At 39.3% G+C, this 20,747-nt stretch overlaps 2 protein-coding genes across 8 annotated transcripts; both read right to left on the bottom strand.

Annotated features, from left to right (window-relative positions):
• Window positions 1-4,186: 4,186 nt before the first annotated feature.
• Window positions 4,187-10,010, bottom strand: LOC117720867 (olfactory receptor-like protein OLF3). Of its 7 annotated transcripts, none has more exons than XM_076913448.1 (5): window positions 9,875-10,010; window positions 6,959-7,832; window positions 6,289-6,486; window positions 5,763-5,924; window positions 4,187-5,584 (listed from the first exon to the last, which is right to left on the bottom strand). In XM_076913448.1, exons 4-5 carry the CDS (start codon window positions 5,857-5,859, stop codon window positions 4,845-4,847), a joined length of 837 nt encoding a protein of 278 aa, XP_076769563.1. In that variant the 5' UTR covers window positions 5,860-5,924; window positions 6,289-6,486; window positions 6,959-7,832; window positions 9,875-10,010; the 3' UTR covers window positions 4,187-4,844. The 7 variants fall into 7 exon arrangements, with proteins under 7 accessions (XP_076769563.1, XP_076769562.1, XP_076769566.1 ...); XM_076913447.1 differs by having other exon boundaries at window positions 6,959-6,998; window positions 9,875-10,008; XM_076913451.1 differs by lacking the exon at window positions 6,289-6,486.
• A 3,350-nt stretch (window positions 10,011-13,360) lies between these two features.
• LOC117720873 (olfactory receptor-like protein OLF3) lies at window positions 13,361-20,065 on the bottom strand. The gene is made up of 3 exons (XM_076913191.1): window positions 19,991-20,065; window positions 17,176-17,304; window positions 13,361-15,741 (listed from the first exon to the last, which is right to left on the bottom strand). Exon 3 carries the CDS (start codon window positions 15,553-15,555, stop codon window positions 14,617-14,619), a length of 939 nt encoding a protein of 312 aa, XP_076769306.1. The 5' UTR covers window positions 15,556-15,741; window positions 17,176-17,304; window positions 19,991-20,065; the 3' UTR covers window positions 13,361-14,616.
• Window positions 20,066-20,747: the final 682 nt, after the last annotated feature.

Below are 20,747 nucleotides of genomic sequence, written 5' to 3'. Positions count from 1 at the left end.
GTTGGATGACTATAGAATACTTAAATGTCAAAAATCCATGATGTCTAAGAATGATCCATGTGTTGTCTCTGGGTTACAATATTGTTGTTTGTATTTTGTACTTCCTTGATTATCAATACTTATAAATGTCTAGAACTAAGACAAAGAAAAATTTTATCAAATATGTATCCAAAATAAGATGAAAAAGATAAGAGAAAGGTGAGAATAATTAGAATGCATCATACCATTCATTAAATTGTTGAAGAACAAACTTAATTGAGGAAAAAATTTATTGAAAGGAGAAAAGATGTAATATGAATATTTAGAAATATTTTAGAAATGAATATTTCTAAATTCATTACTGCACAGATGTGTAGGCTTAGATTTTTTCTAAACCTACTTTAATAAGGTTTCTTAAACATTTTAATCTGTTTTATAGCCCACTATCCACCAGTGGTAGAGGAAAGGAAAAATTAATAGGACAAAGGGGAATATGGACCTGTTTCGAAATAGTTCTTTGGGGCAATTTCAATTTCATCATCAGGATATTAGGAGTTCAATTCAAATGAATCAGCAGTGGTAGGTTGATCCACTTGCAAACACCATTCATGAATCAGCAATGGTAGTTAGATTCAGAAGAAGTAGCAAGGCTCTTCCAATAGGTCCAAATCTGTGGAAGTAGCAAGTAGTTGAGGGAATATCACAAGAATTTCATTGTTGTGTTTGTCTCTATGCAATCACAATAAATGATTCTCAGTGAAGAAGGCAAGGCAAACCAGTGCCACAGAGTCTCAATGAAGACCAGTGTCAGCAAAATCCAACAAAGACCAGCAAAGAGTGGCATGGCATGGCAAAACAATGCTACAATGTCACCCACTGTTTGTTGGGTTATATTTATACACTTTCCAAACATCACATGCTTTCTCAAGTGTCTGCTCTAGCAAAACATCACATCCCCCTTTTCAGGCAGCATCCAGAAAAACACTACATGTGTGTTCTCAGTAAAAAATCCTCCCACGTGTCTGCTTCCACAAAACATCTTTTCATAAGACAGTTTCCAGAAAAACATCACATGACACAACTAAGTGTCCAAAAACCCCAGAAATTTCCACTTTACAGATGTCTGTCTTTTGACTCAATGGGTCAAAAAAATTCATGAAGATATGAATGTGAGAAAAGCATTTGTAGGGAAAAAAGAGGTTGAGCAGAGTGGGAAGAAGATAAGAGAAGGGTGAGAATAATTAGAATGTATCATGCCATTCATTAGATTGTCCAAGAACAAACTTAATTGAGAAAAAAATTTATTGAAAGGGGAAAAGATGTAATTAAATTGGATCACGTATTGGCATGCCAACTTGTGCTGTCAAATTTCAAGTCTTGCTTTGGTAACCATATAATGACACCATCAGTTGACATGTCAATGTGGATCAGGCCAATCTCACAACCCCTAGATGAAGAACTATAGGCAATTAATGCCTGCTGAGAAAGGAAGAAAGAATCTCTTCAAAGGAATGGGCCCTCTGATAGACTGTCCAATCAAAAGGAGTCAGCTCTAGACACATAATGAGCAATACTAAAGGGACTCAGCATGCTGTATTTATAAATTTACTTTTATATATGCAACAATATGTAGCATGGATACTCTCCAACCCACATTCTTCATGCATGCAGGGTTAGAAGATAGGATTATAGTAGGTGTGAGTCATGTAGGACAGAGTAGTTGATCTTACTTTGGGTTCCTCTTCTTTCTTTGTAGTAATGGTTAAGACTAGAAACAAGTTCCCCACAACACCATCTGCTGACTTTCTAGGCTCATGGATTTCCTCATACCAGACTTGTTTTTCAGCAAGTTTCAGTTAAAAGGGTGCCTCCTGATTGCACAATTTATTCATCAAAATTTTTTCTATTGATGAGGACAATATGAGAATTGTAGAAATGTTTTTTTAAAAAGCTGGGAGAAACTTGGGAAATCCCTTTCAACCTTTTAGTCTCAAAACAAACAAACAAACAAACAAACAAAAAACAAATGAAATGATGTGATTGGATGTGGCTTAGAGACTAGAAGTGGTGGGACCAACGTTAAGTTCTAGATTAGAACAAGACTAGGGCTGTATCTAGATCATATGACCTGGTTTTCACATGACACTGTGCTGTCACTCATTGGGCAGGGAAAATGGGTCACAGTACGTTATGTAGAGCAGCAGAAGGTAAGCTGAACTTATGGGTAAGGTGAGGAAAGGTTAAGTGTTCTGGCTATGGGCTGGTAGAGAATTCTGACTACCACAAGATTATGCAGGAATCAGTCTGAAGAACAGCATGGCATGGTTAGTGTCCTGGAGGTTGAGTCAACAAGCCAACCTCTATCATAAAATGCTCTCTCTGTTTCTTAGAAAAGTTTCAGAACTTTGGATCTTACATTAAGGTTATTGACCCATCTTGGATTGATGCTGGAGTAGGTAATTAATAAGAATCTAGTTTCAGTTTTCTACATGTGTTCCCAAGTTTCCAAGCAGCACTTGCTATAGAGGCTGTCTGTCTTCTTTTGACCTGTATCAAGAATCTGATGGCTGACGTTACCCACTTTGTTTTTGTCATTTTTGTTGTGAGCCTTAGCCTGTAGCAGCTGAAGCATCTTTCCGGCATGAATTTGTTTCTCATTCAGCCAGAAAGAAGTAAAACAACTCATATTACCACAGTAGAGCACAGAAGACATTGTTAAGTAGAAAATCCAAATGCAACAGGGCCCATCCTTTAGGACTGCATTTCTTTGAAATACTCATACCAGTCTATAGATGGAAAGCACCACAATGGTTTTTAGAAGCTAGGATGATTGGATGTCTTGTTGCAATGGCATTTTTTTTTTTTTTTTTTTTTTTTTTTTTTTGTGGATGTGAAAGACGTGAGGTTGTATGACATTGAGAGGAGTCTGAATGCCAGTGAAACAAAAATTTCACTAGAAACTTAATGTCGGCTTGGTTCTATCTTGCTCCTTCACTCAACCTGTTCCCAATGTATGGAGTAAAAGTCTGAATTGTCCTAAAATTATGCTGCAGTGTTTCTTTATTTTTGTTTGAAAGATAAATAAGCGGTATGTTTTGCTTTGTTAAATGATATTTAATTATTTTTTTTAAAAAGTTGTTTTAGATATTTGTTAGGATCAGGTTATCACTCTTTTCTTTCATCATCTCGGGTGATTGGAACTCACTCATTTTGGTGATTGTTAAATTCTTTCTGATGGAGAAACAGAGTTCCTTCCTTGCTTAGTATGTAAGCTCGCCTCTGATAATGTGTAGCCTTGTGGTCACGTGTGTGCTCTGAATGCATTCCTGAGAGTTAGCAAGAGTATATGGTTAGAAAACATTGTTAGATATTTGTCCAAGATCGCTAATACGTGACTTGCTGAACTGCCATTTGTCCTCGCTGCAATTTGGGAAGAGAAGAAAAGTGATGCCTGTGGGACTTGCACGCGCCCAGATCTGCAGGAATCTTGATGTCACCAGGCTTAGGATCCTGTGTGAGTTCTCTACTATTAAGGTGGACCACATGACTCATGCACTTCTTTTTGTGTGTATAATTTTGTGTGTATGTGTGTGTGTATGTGTACATGCACTGTGTGTGAAGACATATGTGTACGTGAATGAAAACTGGACAGCCTTGGGTGTCAGCCTATTTGACTATTCTGCTCAGCACCAGTGAGCAGCAGACACCTTACTCCTTTTGCTAAGCCCCTGAATTACAGGTGCGTTCTAACACAACAATTTTAAAAAGCTTTTATTTATTTTATTTTTATTTTATATATATGGGTGTTTCGCCTTTATATATGTATGTGTACCATATGTGTGCCTGATGTCCACAAATACCTAAAGAGGGTATGAGATCCCCTGGAACTTGAGTTACAGAAAGCTGTTAGTTGCCTTGTAAATGCTTTGCAACCAAACCCTGTGAGAGCAGCAAGTGGTTTTAACTTCTGAGCCATCTCTTAAGGCACCACACCAATCATTACATATTGGTTCTTGGCATTAAATTCAGATTCTCATGCTTGTCCAGCATGTGTTTGATTGACTTCTAATCCCAGCTCAGCTTTTGTATTTCTGGACTAAAGTCTGTTTAATTCCTTGGGCACAGACAAGTTTGAAATTTGTAGATATTTCTTTTCTTATAGAATGAGGAAAAGTTAATTACATATTTACAGATCTTAGGAAGAAAATCGAGTCACATTGTTTATTTATTTATTTATTTACTGATTAATTAATTAATTAATTATGTGTGTTGGATAAGGTGCGACTGTGCTATGGTAGAGCTGTGGATGTCAGAGAATAACTCATGCATCAGACCTTTTCTTTCATCATGTGGATCCTGGCATTCAAAAACAAGTCTTCAGACTTGATGGCAAGTTCCTTAACCCATTCAGGCATCTTGCATCACAGAACTACAATGTTAACAAATGGCATATGTGCAATTCCTTTCTGGTTCAAACACACCAGTATTCTGTTTTCTCTCTTCCTTTCAGTTAAGAAAATGCACATATTTCATTTAACCTTCTGGATGGTATTTACATCTTAAAGTTGCTCTAATTTGTTTTCTTTGATTTAAGCCGAAGCCAAAATAAAGATGAGAGGTGAAATTATGCTTTCTATTACATAAAAAAAGCATCATATAGATTTAGGTCCTGATAACTATTCCCTTACACACATACACAGGTACACTTAAGGACAGGTTATATGAGTGGCTCATACCCCAGGGATGGCCAGGATTGGAAAATTAAAGGAAATGACAGACAATGGTATGTGGGCCACACATAAAATCTTCCCATTAAATGGGTCTATAAACTTCAGAAGGACACCTTTCTTTTTGAAAATTGTCTCCTAATTCTTTGATTCAAAGTTCTTCATCAGAACTCGGCTGAAAGCACCCTTCACATCTTTGTTCCTCAGACTGTAGATGAGAGGATTCAGCATGGGGGTGACGACAGCATAGAATAGCACAACCACCTTGTCCTGCTCAGCAGAGGCTGTAGAGCGGGGCTGCATGTAAATGAAGAGGGCCATCCCATAAGACATGGAGACCACAGTCAGGTGGGAGGCACAGGTCTCAAAGGCTTTGCGGCGTCCTTGGGTAGAGCGGATCTTCATGATGGCAGCCACAATGTAGGCATAGGACAGAGAGACCAGGCAGCAGGGCACCAGCAGCACCACCACACTAGAGACCAGTATCACCACCTGGTTGAGGGTGATGTCCACACAGGCCAGCCTGACCAGTGCCAGTGTCTCACAGGCCACATGGTTGAGCACATTGTGCCCACAGGTAGGAAGGCGCATGGTGACTGCTGTCTCCACAGCAGAATTAGCTACACCCACAAACCAAGAGACACCTGCTAGACCCATGCAAAGCCTTGGGCTCATGACCACTGTGTACCTCAGTGGATCACAGACAGCCACATAGCGGTCATAGGCCATGGCAGCCAGCAATAGAAACTCAGTTCCCCCAAGAGTTAGAGCAAAGAAGAGCTGGGTCCCACATAGGGTGAAAGAGATGGTCTTCTTCTCCATGAGGAAGTGTGCCAACATCTGGGGGACCCCACTGGAGGTGTAGCAGATGTCCACCACTGACAGGTGACAGAGGAAGAAGTACATGGGCAGGTGGAGTCGTGGGTCCAGTGCAATCAACAGGATGATGAGCCCATTGCCCAGCAGAGTCATCAGGTAGGTGACCCCAAAGAGGACAAAGAGTCCAGCTTGGATGTGTGTGTCACTGGAGAGACCCATGAGGATAAACTCACTTACCCAGGTTGCATTGTCTCTCTTCATGGAGTGGCTGGGACTGCTGGCCAGGAGTAGGAGGAACAGAGGTCAGGGAGGGAGAGTATACAGGTGTCACCATAGGTTATGCGCTGAGTCGTAGGCTAGGATTGCAGCTGGACCTGGGACACAGCCTGTTGCTTTAACCTGGGTAATTAAGAAAGGACATATCCAAAACAATACAGAAAGGAAGATTTGGTCACTGACACAAATACATGAGATTCTGAGTAGCCAACCCCTACTTTAAATGTACCTTAAAAATTTCTAGCATTCTTCAAATTGAAGCAATATAGGGAGAAGTCTGCCAATGTAGAAGGATCGAGAACAAATAAAATAAATGATGGAAAAAGGAGAATAATACACGATTTAAAAATAAAAGCAAAACTAAACAACAACAACAAAGCTCAGTAAGGAAAGCAGGGAAGTGGAAAGTCTTAATGACAATAGGGAAAGTGGAAAGAAAGGCAGATTCTTCAATGTCAGACAATAGTAGCTAAAGTCTTATAGGTACCACTGGGCCTGAGATGGGTGCTGTAGCATTCCCTTGAAACATTTGAAAGCATCCATTCTGCTGTACTTCTTGCTCTCAGTAAACTCCAGTGTAAGTGATGGTGTAGAAAAGAATCCTCCCACATCCTCCTCCCTTAGGATGTGTCCCTCTTTGAGATGGATATCTCCTGTATGCTAGAAGTGGTGTGGGAGTCCCTGTCTGTGCAAAACACAAGACAGAATCGTAAGTCCCAAGGTCTTCATTCATATAATTTAATCAGGGGCAAAGAAATTAATTTAAAAATCATACACATTAATTAAATTGTGTTAAATGCTATGAAAGGAACAAGGTCAGTAATTGGATAATAATAAAACTTCAGCCTTTATTTAGATATTTAAGAAAGTATGTGAGTTTTTGGTGAACAATGAGAGGCAGACATATTGACACAAAGTATGAAGTGATGAAAAAGCTCTCAGTCCTTTCACTGTGGAAATTCTCCTTTCTCATTTAGTTTGCATGAGACTGTCTACTGTCCATGGTGGCTGATTGTTCTTGAAAAATCCAATTAAATGCCCATCCAATTTCTTACTGGCAGTCTAATCTCTAGGTATGCTTTTTCTTAATGGGTAAATAACTCATTTATTAAATATAGCAGGCTTCATGCCTTTATTCTATATTTAAGAAAACTTACCTTTCAATACTAAGACTCTGTGCTTTGAGCATCAGTGTTTCTACAGAATCAACAAGAAAATAAAAATATTGGATTTTGGTGTATTACTTGGAAGTCAGTGAACCAGTTTGTGCATATATAGTTAAACAATATAAATATTGTAAATTATCATTAATACAACTAGAACAGAGACACAGCATCAAACACGAAAGTTCTGCAAAGCATAACTCTGTTCTCATTTCCCATGGTGGATACAGTGGTGTGAGTCCCATCTAATTGTTGAATGGGGAGAGTAGAGTGTTGCTCAGTGTTGCAGACTCTATGGCCTCCCTTGGGTTCTGACTCTGCAGTGATCAGAAAATATCACAGTGAGAACCATGAAGGGTTGAAAGTGGCTTTGGGTTCTTAGTGAAAATTAAGGGGCAGGGCCAGTCTTAGGGAGGTGCTAGCTGAGATTCAGAACCCTGGAATATTTCAGGTCCCTCCCTCTGAGTCATCAGAGAGAATGGTTCTGTTTGGTCTTGCTACCATTCCCAGGTCACTTGTGACTGTTGAAAGAATCCTCATCTGTATCATAGTGTGAAGAATCCAGATTTTATCCAGAGTGCAGTGAACCCTGCTAGAAATGGAAGGAATTACTTCTCCCTGTAAAGAATCCAAGGGGCACAGTGAGATCACCTGCACATGTCTCAGATCTACCTGAGAACCAATGTGAAGCCTATGCTTATGATCTCATGTGTTATCTAACTTTTAGTGAGAGGCAGAGAGGGTTGTTGACAGATATAGTCCAAGGTGTAGGATGCTTGTGAGCCATGGATGCTGGGTTCAGACTGGCGTCTTGCCTTCCAGAGCAGGGGATGCTCTTAATGTGCAGTCAGGGAATCTCAGCTCCAGCCTGTGAGAGCAGGAGATGCTCTTAATGTGCAGTCAGGGAATCTCAGCTTCAGCCTGCCTATTTGAGCAAAGAACCTGCTCTGTTACAAGCTGCTTGACCTCTGTCCTCCTATTTTCTTCATTGGAATCATGTGAGCAACAATAAAAAAAAAATAAGGCTTTCTGCAAAGTCTGTCAAGTAAGGTCAGGTGAATCAGTGAACACAAATACATTTTGGAAAAGCACTCAGTAAATCCTTACTGGTCATTGTTCCTACGTTCCAGACAGTTTACATCACTTAGGTAAGTTTATTCATGAGCATGAGGACAAGTGACAGTGGGACATACAGAAGATCAAAAGTTAAAGAATGGGGTAAGAGAACAAGATCATGTATAATAACTTTCAATGATTAAACTTAATTGCAACCCCCTGTCGCAAGACATTTCAGGAACCCAGGTTGAATGTGTATTCACTGTCAGCATCATTGCTGTATGAATTTCCCACCTATTTGTTTTAGTAATATTTGCTGTTGGTTTTATACAAAGATCAACTCTTTATTTGATTAATGGTCTTGTTCAGATATTTAGAAAATTTCAGTTCACCTTTCTGCATTTAATAGGCATATACCGTATACTTTGTAGACCCTGACCAGTGACAGGAGCAGAGATTATTGGAGCCCAAAGGTGACCTCTGTGTCTCCAAAAAGTTATACTTGCAAAAATTATGGAAAGGTTGTGTCACTATACTCTGATTAGAGGAAGTTCCAACATCTCTTCAGTAATTGAAGACAGGTCCTGTGTGCCCCCAGGCAGTAGAAATGTGAAGGTTTTAAAGTGGAAGTAAATAAATAACCAATGTTTGCTTCTCAAATCTGGAAGCAATGACAATGGTAGGTTAATGGGAACATCTTTCTGCCTGTATAAAATCTAATATAAAATCATTAGGTAAATAGCAATATTTCTGCAGCACAAACATTTTATCCATTTTTCCAAATAGTATATTAGAGTTGGTGAGCATTAAGATTCTTTATAGTTGTGATAAATTAAATTAAAAAATATGTATGGTAGTTTAAAACAGCATATTAACAAAAATATTACTCTTTGATGTTTCATTACTCTATGCATACACAGGAAAATTTTGCCAAGAAATAAATATCAGAGGCGGGGGGATGTCTCTGAGCTGGAGATGCCTGTCATCAAGCTTGAGAACATGAGTGTGATCCTTGGAACCCACATCATAAACAACTCTTGTAGTTTGTGCTCTGACATTCCTTTGCATGCCATTTTCATGTGTGTTACAACATAAATATATAAATAAAGTAAAAACACATATAAAATGAAGGGTCTCTGAGTTTCTTGTCACAAAATTTAGGTCACACATAAACTGTTTTTTTTTGGGGGGGGGGTGGGCAGAGTTCAGCAAATGGCATTTCTTGTCCTGAGGACCAAAGGTATAATGGATAAAGAGGCATATCATTAATACTGGGAAAATCAGTTGGGCTAAGAAAAAAAAAAAAAAAAACCAGTTATACTCTGATACAGGAGTCTCTTTCCAAAGTCTTTCTCTCATCATTTTCACAGTGTGATGTTCATTAACTTTTTAACAAAGTAGGATTAAATTTGCTTTAGTTCCTTAAAAAATTATGCATTAGACAGTTGAGAATATTTAGCCTCTTTCCTTTTGGTTAAGGCTGAGTTTCACATCATTTTTTGGATCCTCTATCAACTCCATCCCTTGTCCATTCCTGTTCACCCCAACAGTCTAGATATTTTAAGGCCAAGAAAAATAGCCTTTGAGCTACAATATTTTGTTCTAGGAATGTTTATCTATGGTATTTTGAGCATTTTAGTTGAATTGCATATTGAATAACAGCAAAGGAGGATTTTAAAGAAATGACTTATGTAATCAAAGTTCCAATTTAAAACATATCCAGCTGCATCCAATAAGAACATATAGTAGGGGTTACAATAGCAGTCCTGGATGCTCCCAAAATTTTGGGCTCTATCACCTCACTACTTCCTCAGAACTTTCCCAGTGGGTGAGTCACTGTAGCAAAGTACTCACCTCATGTAAAGGATTCAGTTGGGTGGGCCCCTCTCGAACAAAGTCCTTGAAGAACTTATTTTTTGTCTTCTTAAGCATGGAGGTTTTACTCTATTAGTCTGGACTGATAATTTTCAGAGCTTTGGAATCTCCAGAGGGCAATTACTTACTTCTGGAGTGTTCTTTTACACTCTTCCTCCAGTTACAACTCTGTTACCCAGCTTCTAAAGTTCCCTGTGGGATCCACATTTTGAAAGCATCTTAACTCAACTTTTAATTGTCCTTGTAGTTTCTGGGCTAATGAGATGGTCTATGACTCATTTTAGAATTTTGGCAGGAGTCTGGAGCAAGGCATTGATTCTCTGACCTTGTGAGAGGAACTGAAAAGAAAAGAATAATAAAGGATTTGGTAAATCTGAGACCCTTGTTGTGCTTTATAGGAAGATTACAAAAAAACCTCCTTCCTTCCTCCTTCCAACTCTGAGTTAGTTCCTATGATGTTGGAAGTATGTGCAACACAGTAGAACTGTCATGACAAAGGACTGGAGACCCATTGACAAGTTTCAAGTTTACAGTCTCTAAAATGATCTTGGTCTCCTTGGTGCTGATAATACTCTCCTGATATGCATGATTATCCCTTTAGTGTAACAGACCCGAACTGTTATATGACTTTTCCTTCAGAGAATCTCAGGCTCATCTCTGTTCCCTTTACCTACCCAGTTCAACTTAGGACCCCAGAGGACTGTAAAGCTTCCCAGCTTCAAAGTCTATGGCAAATCTAATTCAGAATTAAATCTAATTCTTTGTCTTTGTAGCCAAGACAAAGAGGAAAGGCAAAGATAAAGCAAGAAGTTGAACAACATCATGTGGAAGAAGAGGAAAAAGAATGATGCTGAGAATTTGGAGTCCAAAAGGCATCTATTGTAGGAACTGATGAGACTCTACCAAAGATAAACAAGAATTATTTGGTACCATTTTCCAAAATAAATATGACTGGATTATAATTAAAATGATTTCTTGCTCGTAAAAATGCACCTCATCTACTTTATGATACATTTTGATGTCAGATGATATATTTCCAACTCCAATTTGGTTGGAAAATGGTAGAAAATATATCCACACAATTGGATGACTATAGAATGCTCAGATCAAGAAATAGTGTTGTCTAGGAAGGCGCCACAGGTTATTTCTGGTTAATAACAACATAACTCTTGGTTTTTACTTTTTAAATTATCTATACATGTAAATGTCTAGAACCAAGACAAAGGTAAATATTATCAAATATGTATCCAAATGAGATGAAAAGTGTGTAGACATGGCATAGCCTCATATAATGATACAGTAATATGAAGAAATTGACCTACTGTTTTCATTTCTAGCATTTCCAGTAAATTATCTTTGTAAAACGGACTGGCTTTTGAAGGGCCGAAAGAAGTATAAATCTTCTGGGCACAACATAACTATTAAAAATATAAACTCATTGCAGGTGCAGTTTGTTGTACTGGACCTGGGTCTGGGCCTGACAATAGCTATTTATTGATGAGGGAGGGATCAATGGTTCCCTTTCACTACCCACTGAATTACTGGCTACTGATAGAATCTGGGTGAGAGGTATTCATGGTCTTCAGTAATCATTGGTAAGCCCATCAGGCCCCAATGGGTATTTCTAAGCTGATGACTACACAGATTGCCTCCTTGTCACTCAATGGGTCTCAAAATAAACCATGAAAACGTGAATGTGACAAAAGCATTTTTGGGAAAAAAAGGACATTGAACAGGGTGGGAAGAATATAAGAGAAGGTTGAGAATAATTAGAATGTATCATACCATTCATTAAATTGTCCATGAGAACATTTTATTGAAAAAATTATATATTGAAGGGGAAATAGGTGTAGTTAAAACTGGATCACATGTTGGCATGCCAACTCGTCTTGTCAATTTTCAGGCCTCTTGTTTGGCAACCATATAATGACAACCTCAGTTGACATGTCAATTTTGATGTGGGCAATCTCACAACCTCTAGGTGAAGAGCCATAGACAATTAATGACTTCTGAGAGGAGAAAAACCTGTCTCTTCCAGGAATGGGCTGTCTGATAGGTTGTCCAATGAAAAGGGGTTAACCCTAAATACATAATGAGCAACACTAATGGGACTCAGCATGCTGTATTTATAAATTTACTTTTATATATGCAACAATATGTAGCATGGATACTCTCCAACCCACATTCTTCATGCATGCAGGGTCAGAAGATAGGATTACAGTAGGTGTGAGTGATGTAGGAGAGTAGTTGATCTTACTTCGGGTCCGTCTTCTTCCTTTGTAGTAATGGTTAAGGCTAGAAACAGGTTCCACACATCAGCTGCTGAGTTTCTGGGGCTATGGCTTTCCCAATACCATATTTTTTTTTCAGCAAGCTTCAGTCACAAAAGTGTCTCTTGAGTGCCCAGTGTAGTCATCAAAATCTATTCTATTGATGAGAAGAACAATATGAGAATTGTAGAGATGTTTTGAAAAAGCTGGAAGAAACTTGGGAAACCCTTTCAACCTCTTTTCCTCAAAAAACAAAACAAAACAAAACAAAACAAAACAAAACAAAACAAAAAACAAAAGGAGATTGGGTGTGGCTTAGAGAGTAGAAGTGATGAGATCAAAATTACATTCTAGATTAGAACAGGACGAGAGCTGTATCTAGACCAGATGATCTATTTTTCTTTTTCTTTTGCTTGCTTTCTTTCTTTCTTTGTTTCTGTCTTTCTTTCTTTCTTTTTTTTTTTGTGTTTTTTTTTTGTTTTTTTGTTTTTTTGTTTTTGTTTTTCGAGACAGGGTTTCTCTGTGTAGCCTTGGCTGTCCTGGAACTCATTCTGTAGACCAGGCTGGCCTCAAACTCAGAAATCCGCCTGCCTCTGCCTCCCAAGTGCTATTTTTCACATGACACCTACTGTGCCATCACTCGTAGGGCAGGAGAGATGGGTCCCAATACTTCACGGGGAGCAGCAGAAGATAAGTGAACTCATGGGAAAGGTGAGGAAAAGTTTAGGTTTATGGTGTTCTGCCTGTGGGCTGCTTGAGGATTCTGACTAGCCCAAGAGTATTCAGGACTCAGGCTGAAGAACAGCATGGCATGGCTGGTGTACTGGAGGTCGAGTCAACAAGTCAACCTTTATCATGAAATATTCTCTCTGTTTCTTAGATGTTTCAAACGTTTGGATCTTACATTGAAGTTTTTGTTTCCTTGCGTTGATGTTGCAGAGGGTGAGCGATAAGAATCTAGTTTCAGGTTTTTACATGTGTATCCAATTTTGCCAGCAGTGTTTGCTAAACAGACTACCTTTTTTGACCCATGTCAAGAATCTGATGGCTGACATTACATGCACTTATTTTTGTCATTTTTTCTTGTGAGCTTTAGCCTGCAGCAGCTGAGCTGTCTTTTCCAGCTATGAGTTTGTTTCTGGTTCAGCCTGAAAAAAGTAAAACAACTTCTATTTCCACAGTGATAGAGCACAGAAGACATACTAAGTGAAAAATTCAGACCTGATTAATTGGGTACCACCTTTACGGCCTCATTTATTTAAAACAGTCAAAGTTGACAGGTCCATAGATGGAAAGCACCGTGGTGGTTTTTCAGGAGCTGGGAGAAAGTGTGGCTGCCTGGTTGCAATGGCGTTTTGTTTTGCGTATGATAAGAATGGTTTAAAGGTAGAAAGATGTGAGGTTGTGTGACATTGTGAGGATGCTGAAGGCCACTGAAACAAAAGTTTCACTAGAAACTTAATATCTGCTCTATTCTATCTTGCTCTTTCCCTCAACCTGTTCCCTATGCATTGGGTAAAAGTTTGGATTGTTCTGAAATTATGCTGAAGTATTGCTTGGTTTTTTTGAAAAACAAATGAGAGATGTGTTATTTTTTAATTATTTAATTTGTATAATAATTATGTTTTTTAAGAAAAGTTGTTTTAAATGTTTGTTAATATTGGATCATTACTGTTTTGTTTCATTACTTTGTGTGATTGGAACTCACTTGTTTTGGCGTTTCTTAAATTGTTTCTGATGGAGAAACAGAGTTCTTGTCATGCTTAATTCCTTGGCTGACCTCTGATTATGTGTAGTACAGCCTTGTGTTCAGGCGTGTGCTCAGAATGTGTATTAAGGCTGGCGTGAGTTTGCCACAGTAAATGTGTATATGTCAGAGGATAACTTCTGAGTCAGACATTTTTTTTCATCATGTGGGTCTTGGGTATCAAACACAGATCATCGTTATTGATGGCAATTACCTTAACTCACTAATCCATCTTGCCATCCCAGAAATAGAGTGTTGACAAAGTAGTGTGCATTACTCTGATGTCTGAACTAACCTTCCTTTCTGGTTCATACATATTGCTATGTTGTTTTTTCTCTTCCTTTCAGTTAAGAAAAATGTACATATTTAATTTGATTTTGTAAATGCCATTTACATCTTAATGTTGCTGTAATTTGTTTTCTTTGAACTAAAGCAGAGGCCACAATAAAGACCAGAGGTAAAATTCTGCTCCTTATTACCTGAAAGGAGCATCATGTAGATTTAGGTCCTGATAACTATTCCCTCACACACATACACAGGCACACTTAAGGACAGGTTATATGTGTAGCTCATACCTCAATACTGACTAAGATTGGGAAAGTAACTTTAGTGACTGGCATTGGTATGTGGGCTATATACATGAACCACCCATTAAATGTGTTCACAATCTTTAACAGGACACTTTTTGTTTTGAAAATTTTCTTCTAATTCTTTGATTCAAAGTTCCTCATCAGAACTCGGCTGAAAGCAGCCTTCACATCCTTGTTCCTCAGACTGTAGATGAGAGGATTCAGCATGGGGGTGACCAAAGCATAAAAGATTACCACCACCTTGTCCTGCTCAGCAGAGGCTGTAGAGCGGGGCTGCATGTAAGTGAAGAGGGCCATCCCATAAGACATGGAGACCACAGTCAGGTGGGAGGCACAAGTACCAAAGGCTTTGCGGCGTCCCTGGGTAGAGCGGATCTTCATGATGGCAGCCACAATGTAGGCATAGGACAGAGAGACCAGGCAGCAGGGCACCAGCAGCACCACCACACTAGAGACCAGTATCACCACCTGGTTGAGGGTGATGTCCACACAGGCCAGCCTGACCAGTGCCAGTGTCTCACAGGCCACATGGTTGAGCACATTGTGCCCACAGGTAGGAAGGCGCATGGTGACTGCTGTCTCCACAGCAGAATTAGCTACACCCACAAACCAAGAGACACCTGCTAGACCCATGCAAAGCCTTGGGCTCATGACCACTGTGTACCTCAGTGGATCACAGACAGCCACATAGCGGTCATAGGCCATGGCAGCCAGCAATAGAAACTCAGTTCCCCCAAGAGTTAGAGCAAAGAAGAGCTGGGTCCCACATAGGGCGAAAGAGATGGTCTTCTTCTCCATGAGGAAGTGTGCTAGCATCTGGGGGACCCCACTGGAGGTGTAGCAGATGTCCACCACTGACAGGTGACAGAGGAAGAAGTACATGGGCAGGTGGAGTCGTGGGTCCAGTGCAATCAACAGGATGATGAGCCCATTGCCCAGCAGAGTCATCAGGTAGGTGACCCCAAAGAGGACAAAGAGTCCAGCTTGGATGTGTGTGTCACTGGAGAGACCCATGAGGATAAACTCACTTACCCAGGTCACATTTTCTCTCATGACACAGTTGGGCTAGCTGGCCAGAAGTACAGGAAGTAGAATCAAGGACAGGCAAGTTAAAATATCATTTTACTTTTTGCACTAAGTTCTAGACTAGAACTGGAACTAGAGCTGGTACATAGCTTGGTTTGTTTTTTTTTCTAAGTGGTTAAGGGAAGAAATAATGAGGACATTGAATATATTCTCCTGAAAAAAAAAAAAAGAAAAAAAAAACAGAGAGGATGTTGGTTTGAGGAGAAAATACAGATAGGCATGGTGGCACTTCTCTGTTATCTTATCATGTGGGAGTTGGAGCGGGGTAGACCAGAGATCAAGAACAGTCTGAGCTACAAAAGGGAGTTTCAGTTCTGCAGGGGCTCTTTGAATCTCTTTTTCAAACAAACAAGCAGATAACTAAAGGAGGAAGGGAGACTTGGCTTCTCATACGAAAGTATAAGTTTCTGATGGTTAACACCCCTGATTTGGCCATTAATTTATATCTAGCATCTTGTGCCATAAACAGTTATAAATAATCAATCAGCACTGAAGGAAATATAATCCATAATAGGGGTGGAGAAAAAGAAGAAAAGTATCACAGATGCAAAGGAACAGTTAGGGAAATTTAATGTCCAGGAAAAATAAAAAAAGGCTTGGGCGTGGGGAAGTAGCATTGAAAGTTAATAGGGCAGAAAGGCAGGTTGTATAATATGGTATAGCAGTGGCCATGTCTTCCCATCAAATGTACGGGAAGAATAAAGATGCCTTCATGATTGTCAGCATCATTTCCAGCATCTCAGTTCTATTGTTATCCATGCTTCTTGAAAGTCTAGATCGTGGCTTTGCACGGAATCCTCTCATTTGCTGTTCGTTTCATGCATCTGTGTCAAGGAGGCTTATGTCCCCGAGATGAAAATCTGCTAAGGAGCTCATCGTTCCAAGAAGAGTTCAGGGTGTTTTGTATCTGTCTTTCTTTCTTGTATCTTACAATTTATGAATAGAGAGATTAATTTAAAAATTTAAAAATAAGTATAGTTGTGCTAAGCACTATGGACAAAATATTTTCCTTCCAAGTCCCTCTGCCTCCTTCTTTCATGCATCTTGCTATATGTATGTGCCCTCTTGCATTAGGGTTGCCATCATGAGCACTGATGGAGGAATTATTTGCTTGAGTTGGGACATTGCACCAGGCTTATTGTTGCTTAATTTATACTGTTTAGGAAATAGAATCAGCCTAGATATCCATTAACAAATGAAAGGATAATGACCATGTGGTGCACATACACAGCGAAATTATATTTAGCTTTGAAGAGAAATCAAATTGTAAACTTTCAGATAAATGGGTGAAGTTAAAAAAAATATTGAGTGAGGTAACACAGGCCCCCCTTCCATGTCATTTCTCTTTTGTGTATATTAGTTTTGAATTTTTAGCTTCATGTATTTAACTACCTGTAGATGCCAGGAAGATAGGAAGGGGATATCCGGGGAGGATGCATTAAATGAGGTGAGATGGTAGGCACAGGTGATATGGAAGTAGAACAGATGAGTACTAAGGGATGGAAACATTTGAGAAGAAGAAATATGGCTGGGATTGGGGGAGGAAAAGGGGTTTGGAAGAAAGCTTAATCAATTTTTTCAACTCACCTAGATGAAATATTTCCTTTTGATATAAAGTGTGCATTTAAAACCATCAGCGATTTTGCAGAATAAAATAAGAAAATTTAAAAATTGGACCTTGGAATATTCTGCGGAGATCAATGTGTATGTAAACCACTGTAACAAAATAGAGGACATTCAGTGTATCAACATCACAGCAACCAGAGCAGAGACACAGCTTCAATTATAAGAGTTCTGAAGAGCATAATTCCACCCTGATCTCCCTATCTGGTATCAGGTGCTGGAGCCCTACCTAACTGTTGGAGTGGGAGAAGAGATTGTTAGACAGAGCAGGTCTCTGGCCTCCCCACACCTCTGATCCAGAGTGTATGCTTCATTATTTTCCAGTCTTACTTACATATAATATTCTTTGATCAAAGTAACCCCATTATCCTCTTTTATCTTATTTCCATTCTCACAAAGAAGGTACCTCTCTGGCTAGAAGGTATCTCTATGGAAACCATGAAGGGTGGCTTTAGATTCTCAGTGTTAGAGGTTAGGGAATTGGGTCAGAACCTAGGGAGATGCTGGTTGAGATTTTAAGCACTGCCCAGGGAGCCTGTGACAGTCCACAGAGCTCACCCTAAGTCAACAGAGGGAGTGTCTCATTTTGGACTTGTTACCAATCTTAGGCTGCTTATTGCTTACAGACAGAATTTTCACTTTCAGGTTGGTATGAGTGATTTAGATTCCCCCCAAATGTGGTAAAAGTGTAGAGATGAAAAGAAACATGGAGTCAGGAGTCAGAGTTTCCTCTATCTTATGAACAGGGAATCCAAGGGTCAGGGAGAGGTCATCTGTCTCTGTCTTAGATCCACCTAAGGACCACGATAAAGGCAGCCTGTCTAACAGACAAAAGTGTCTTTGGCCAGATATGACTCATGGAAGGAGACTTGTGGGCATCTTAGATGGAGGATTCAGGAAAGTATCCTGAAATACCAATAGATATGTGTTTTGGAGAATAGGCAACGCTTTAAATGAAATGCTAGGAAATCTGAGTTGCGGTCTACCTTCTTCATGAATGAATCACCTGACCCCCATAACTTCAGATTCTTCTTCTGAAATGTGTGGTTGATGACACATTTCCTCGGAGTTTTTGAATATATATCAGATGAACTAATGGCTATAAATTTGTTTCAGCTAAGTACTTAGTAAAATCTTAAAGGATGCAATTCTTCCACTCAGAAAGCCTACAGTACTGAGGCCATTCTGTCCACCAATATGAAGACAAGTGACAGTAGGAGCATGTGTTTTTAAGGCCAGAAAGTTAACAGATTGTGGCCTCAAGACAATCTGCAGTAAACCGTAGTACCTAAGCCTAATTACAGAATTCCGGTTGCGATACATTTCAGAAATTAAGTTAGTCCATCCACACACAGTGCCCATTGCACACAGCGTAAACTCCTCATCTTCTTATTCCCGTAACATCTTGATGTCTGTTTAGACCAAAATTAACTTCTGTTTGTCTTGTTGGATGACCATGTAGTGATCTTTTTTTGGACAATTAGAGAAGAATTTCATTCCACTTTTCTCAATGTCCTATGACAGTTGGTGAGGGCCTTGTCAGAGGGAGGAACATGAACTACTGGTGCTATCAAAAGAGGATTCACTCTCTACAAATTCACCCTGGCAGGGGAGCTAGAGAGAGTGAGTTGCTAAGCTCCTGTCTTACATAGGAAGCTTCAGTAGCATCCCACTAACTGAAGAAAGACTGCCTATGCCAGCAAGCAGTAGATGTATTTTATATAGGAGAACAAATACTTTATACAGTAGATATAAGGTAGAAATAAAGAAACAACTAATATTTCTGTTTCTTTGAAGATATGTTTGAGATTATGGTATGGTAAGATATGCTTGCAGCATGCACTAAATTCCATTTACACATCGTCTGGTTAGCTGCTTTATATGAAGTATGCATCATTCATGTGCAGAGTGAAAGTGTTAGATTTAGTGAGCATTAAAATATCGTGTAGTCCTAAAGGTTTATGATAAGTTAAGACATATAAATTACAGTCTAAGCAACAAAGAAAGTAAAAATAAAGTATTTGGTCTTTTTGCGTTCTATGCATACCTAATAAAGTTATAGGTCAGACAATATTAATAATCATGGGGTTTCCTATTAAGTATTCAGATTGAGCATACAATTGTTTGCAGTGATGGTTTTTAAAACCAGGGACCAAGGAAATAATGTGGCTATGTGATTAGATATGACAAAACTGCTGGATCAAACCAAAGCTTATAATCTACCATACAAGTCTTCATCTAAAGTCCAATCTTGATAAAATCCAGGGTGACAATTCCACTATAACAACAAATTTCCTAACAGATCAAGAATCAAACTTTCCTTCATCTTATAGGGATTATTCTCCTGAATGCTGAAATGGTTCACCATTTTGCCTTTTAGAGAGGGGGGGCTCTACATCTGCCCTTGGGTCTTCTACCAACCCCATATCCCCTCCATTCCTTCTCATTCCAACATAGGACAGATGCTTCAACACTAGGTAGTAACTTTTAATTTATACTATTCCATTTTATAAATGCCTGCCTGCATAGAACATTTTGTTAATAGTACATTGTTGGGTAACTGACCTAGGACTCTTTAGTGGCCAGAAATCAATGTTTTATCAATAAGTCACTGGAGGAATTCAAAATACTTCTAACTGCAACAAGTGAGAACACCGGAGAGGTTAACAGCCATGATGGCTGCCTAAGTGGTTTTGGTAGCAGACTCTCATCACCTGCTCTGAACCATCCATGTAGGGAACCACTGAGGCAGAGTGCTAACCTCATACACAAGACTCACTTTGGCTGGGCAGGTGGCACAGTCCTTAGGAAGTCCTTTCTTCTTGGGTGTGGAGGTTTTCTTTGTCAGTCTGAGCTGATAACTTTTCAGAGCTTATGGCTCTCTAGAGGGCAATTATTTACTTAAAAAAAGTATCTATTCTTCCTCTAGCTAGTTCTCTACAGTCCCTCCTCTGTCTTCTTAGTTCCCTGTGGAATGAACATGCTGAAGGCATTTTACATGAACTTTTAATTGTCCTAGTTCCTAGGCTAAAGAGACCTTCTCTGACTTTTGAATCTTTCACTACCTTCCAAGGCTGCTGCATTGCTGGACATTTTTCCTATGGTCAGGAGACAGAGATATTTGTCTCCGTGGCCTGATTTCAAGGGATGGAAAGCAACTGAAATTTAACATAGTATCTGAAATGGCTCGAGAGATACATAGTAACACCCTTCAAGACATAGGCACAGGGAAGGACTTTCCAAAAAGGACATGGACAGTGCAGGAAATGGCCGAAAGAGCTGACAAATGGGATGGCAAGAAATTAAAATCTGTATAGCACAGGAAACAATCTGCAGGGGGAAGAAGAGCAGACAGAGTGTTTGGAAATCTTTGCCCATCATTTATCAGGTCTGTCTGACAGGTAACTAAGTCTGTTACATATAGGATATGCAACTCTATAGGGTTTGTAACTAGCTACAAAAATTAAGCACCAATGAAATAAGTCTACCAGTCAATCAATGAGCTAATTAACACAATCAACAGTTTTCAAAGGAGA

The sequence above is a fragment of the Arvicanthis niloticus genome, chromosome 15, assembly GCF_011762505.2.
Source record: "Arvicanthis niloticus isolate mArvNil1 chromosome 15, mArvNil1.pat.X, whole genome shotgun sequence".
Lineage (NCBI taxonomy): Eukaryota > Metazoa > Chordata > Mammalia > Rodentia > Muridae > Arvicanthis > Arvicanthis niloticus.
This window is presented reverse-complemented; position numbering and strand designations above follow the sequence as displayed.